General features: G+C 45.6%; 1 protein-coding gene across 1 annotated transcript; it reads right to left on the minus strand.

Moving 5' to 3' along the window:
* Positions 1-304: 304 nt before the first annotated feature.
* H6S33_008155 (uncharacterized protein) lies at positions 305-968 on the minus strand (the record flags this gene model as incomplete). Its single annotated transcript, XM_044839510.1, has 3 exons — positions 305-323; positions 382-625; positions 878-968. 3 exons carry the CDS (start codon positions 966-968, stop codon positions 305-307), a joined length of 354 nt encoding a protein of 117 aa, XP_044688346.1.
* Between the last annotated feature and the right edge of the window lie 3,019 nt (positions 969-3,987).

Below are 3,987 nucleotides of genomic sequence, written 5' to 3' on the forward strand. Positions count from 1 at the left end.
CCTTGACCGCGAAGTTGGCTTGGAGAAATCTGACCATTGCTCACAGACTGCTCGCCAATTACCTCACTGGGCGGTGAAGAACAATGTGTCCGATAAGTGGGGAACGACTACCCGTATCGAGAGCGCATCGAGGAAAAATCGATATAGCACGTAGAAGAGGTATACTCATGAGGATAAATAGGTGCAGAGGGCCTAGACTGTAAGGGTGTTGGGGGTACTCTCTGAGATGCTGGCAGTGCTACCTGAGATGAATTCTGGCTAGATGCCAAAGTGGATGCTGCTCTCCCTTGTTTACGTATTACTTTTATGCTGCGTCGAGTTCCCTTCTGAATCGTTAGCCACTAATACTTACATATTAAAAAGCATCCATGAGTGCAATACAGTCGAACCTGTACCACATCAACCAATACATCGGAAGGAGCAATGACCTCCGCTACTGCACCAGTTGGTTTCCTCCGAGCATTGCCCAGTGTTCTGGCAGTAGATGGTTGAACTGTATGACGACTCTTTCTGACACTCTGAGTCCTCTGGATGGAGAATGGGGGGGAGACTTGAGGTTCATTCTTCGGTTCATCCACATCCTCCTCAGAGCTCTCATGGTCATTCTCCAGAGCATCATCATAGTCTCAATAGCTAGTATCAACTAAATCTTCCACCTCAGGTGCCTCAATCATCTCAGGCTCCTTCTACGCTACACAATTGTCACTATGATTCTCCCTGATATGAAATTCTACCCTCTGAGGACTGCTTCCCCTATTGGAGGTTTTGGAAGAATGGAGAAGAGCTTTCCAAGTTATTTGAGGGGTGGTGGTCAATTAACTACTTCGAGCATGGGCTGTCGGTGGAGTCAATGGTCGATAGGATATCTCAGACTCACCAGTCTCTCCAGCTTCTTCAGATCGTATTGGGAGCCGTCGGTACTTTAGTGCAGGAGTTGCTGTAACGGAGAAGCACTTGGGGGTAGCCATTCTAATGACTGGAAGAAATATCCGTAGTGCTCTAGAAGTACTAGCGATATCTTCAATTACAAATCAATTCTTGGTGAGAAAATTTCCACCGCTAATCTTCATATGTCAGGGATCATTCGGTATTACCGTTATTTCCGAACTCAACCGTATCATTCATTATCACTCATTTTACTGCACTTTCTGAAGCGGTATTGAGTGCTTTGAGATCAATCTGAGAGTTTGATTTGACTTTGAAATAAGAGCAATGCAATTAGTATGGTGCGCCCAATCATAAAGGTACTCAAAAGATTGGGGCGAGGTCGAGGTAGAATAACTTTTCAACAAAATAAGTTATGAAAAATTTGGTTGGTACAATTGAAGTACTAGAGATGAAGAAGAATTTTAAAATCCAGATTTATGATATCTCTCCTGGTTACAAAGTTATTCAAGCTTGAAATTCGGTATTTTAGTATGTAAAATGCGCCAAGCAATTATAAAGTGGAACAGGCTTGGCAGTAGGGTAACTGCAACCTCACCACACCTCAACTACACCTTTACGCACCCAAAGTTGGTAGGCAACAATACAATCAGTTTTGAAGAGTTAAATTCATAATTTTGGGAGGTTATCCAGCCCTGCAGAATACTCGCTACTCGCCCCCTTGAGAATTGATTATCATGACCAATATCCCAATAATAAATCAGATCTGGAATCCAAATTGTATTTTATAATGGAAGTGGCGGATGAAGATGGAAATAGGTATGAGGTAGTGACAACGATTTACAAGGGTGCTGGGGAGTATCTCTACCGCTCGGGGGAGTATGATTAATGCTCACAAAACCTTCTCCTCTACCCATCGTACCCATTCAACTCAGCATAAAAGTTTGGAATGGTAAGTTATTTCATACTATCGAAGGCCTTTTAAGGAAATATCGACGGTTTCTTTCTATACGCTCCTTCAAGTAGTGGCGAATGCTCCTACAGGACTGTCTGAGATTTTATAAAGAAATTGGAGGAAATGAATGTTATATTGGAAAAGACGAGCTGGTATCATTCGGAGATGGTTATTGGGGAGCGAAAATCCCTTACTATTACCAGATCTAATCGTAATTGTACGATATCATCAAGGCCAAAAAGCCTTTCGGGAGTGATTGGTGTACGCGACAGTGGTAGAGCATAATGAATTTGGCGAGAGAATATACGGGGAGATAATTACGGGAGATTGATAATGGGGAACGCAGCTCCGGTAAGCATCACAAGTGCTTTATGAGCACTCGCTAATGTTTCCTGGACCGAATACCTTACAGGATGCGTCAACTGTGGTACCAATTATATGCGTCTCAGATGGCACACATTTGACAGATTTTAGTGGGTACAAGAAAGCCTGGCTAATCCATCGTACCATCGGGAACATCAAGTAATTGATCCAGAGCAAGCCCACCAGACATCCGTCAATTCTCCTATGGCTACTGCCAGTCCCACCTAAGCTCAATAATAACTCACTCGCTAATTCTGCTTTACGAAGTCAGAGTCAAATGGCGCTGCATCGCGTCCTTATAGAGATCTTTCAGAGTATTCAGGAGTTCTCTAAGGAAGGAGAACTAATCATATTCCCCGAGGGTACTGTAACGGCAGCTATGTATTTCGACTAGGTGATAAACTGGAACGAGGAAAAGAGGTATTGTGCAGTGGAATTAGGATTTGTAATAGGGATTTCTGTTATGTTCTTTTAGTTTCTGTTACGCGAAGGTATTAGTCATCATTGAACTATGGTTGGATATATAAGAAGGTGTTGTCTTGTGTTTTTATCTGTTTTCTCTCTTTCCTTCTTTCTTTACGCTACCTCTTTATTCTACCCGCTCGCCTCTGGCTCGCGGTAGGATTTCTTCCCCCCGAGATGGAGTTATACTGATTCTCGAATTGCTTCGGTCCCTGAACTTCCCTCGCTCGACACCCCCCATTCTTTGTTCGTTTGGTGCCCTCATGGGATGCGTCCACCGTTCACCCCTCGCCAAACCAGCGGCTACTTTCGAAAGCCGCCCTCGCCCCTCCTTATTTTCACTCATCGCACGAGTGATCCCACACGTTGGGTACGCACACTGTCAGTAATCTCCAGTCAGCGAGAACCTACTGCCAAAGCGCTCGACAGCCCGCGAAGTTAGCGACCTCTCGGTCGCGAAACTATCGTCAAATTTTTTACCCGAGGTCCCGTGACCTTACCCCTCTTTATCGGCCTTAACCAGGCCACCCACTTTTACCCGAGGCGGCCCGCTCCCCTCACCCCAACCTAAACCGGTCTCCGAGACCACCCTCAACACAATACGGTCGGCACTTTCGATTGCGACCCCCATACATACTGAGCCGTCGGCTCAACCCATTTTGCATGTCCCCTCCAGAGGACTCTACTTCAAACACGACTCGGGCACAGTCTTTAGCCGTTGCTCCAGGGACCGACGACCCCACCCACTTCTTACTTGACCTACCGGTCACCACTCCTCAACTCCTCGCTGCCTGACAACCAGACGCCCGAGGACCCACTCTTACACCACCCCCCTCGCTTCCACCCTGACGCTGTTGCGGTTGGCTTCTCCTGCCTTCGTGCGGGTGGTTTCCCAGTCCTGTTAAGGTTCGTCCACAGATATGACACCGGCAACGTTGGTAATGATATCGTTTCGATTGAACACTACGTTTAGGATTGTGCTCGCTTATGTAGTTGACGGAGAAGTTTGGGGTTCATTTTTACTACGGGGAGGTTTCTTTGTTGTCGCTTAGATTCTGCTTACCTGTACCACTTGTTATTTGCGCCCTCTTCGTGCGTTGTTTACTTTTATTTATGTACGTAGTTCTCGTAGCTGCGGTAGTTAGTTTTTGTACTTTGTTTTTGTTTTCGGGTTAGTCGGTGGAGGTTGTAGTCGGGTAGTTAGGTGTGCGATAAGCTTCGGCTTCTAAGCAATATAAGTTTCTTCTTCTTCTTCTTCTTCTGTATTCTACTTGCTCGCTAAGGCTCGCAAAGAACTCCCTGATAACAAACCTCGCTTTAAA

This window comes from Morchella sextelata (genome assembly GCF_020137385.1).
Source record: "Morchella sextelata strain SCLS chromosome Unknown scls_25, whole genome shotgun sequence".
Classification (NCBI taxonomy): domain Eukaryota; kingdom Fungi; phylum Ascomycota; class Pezizomycetes; order Pezizales; family Morchellaceae; genus Morchella; species Morchella sextelata.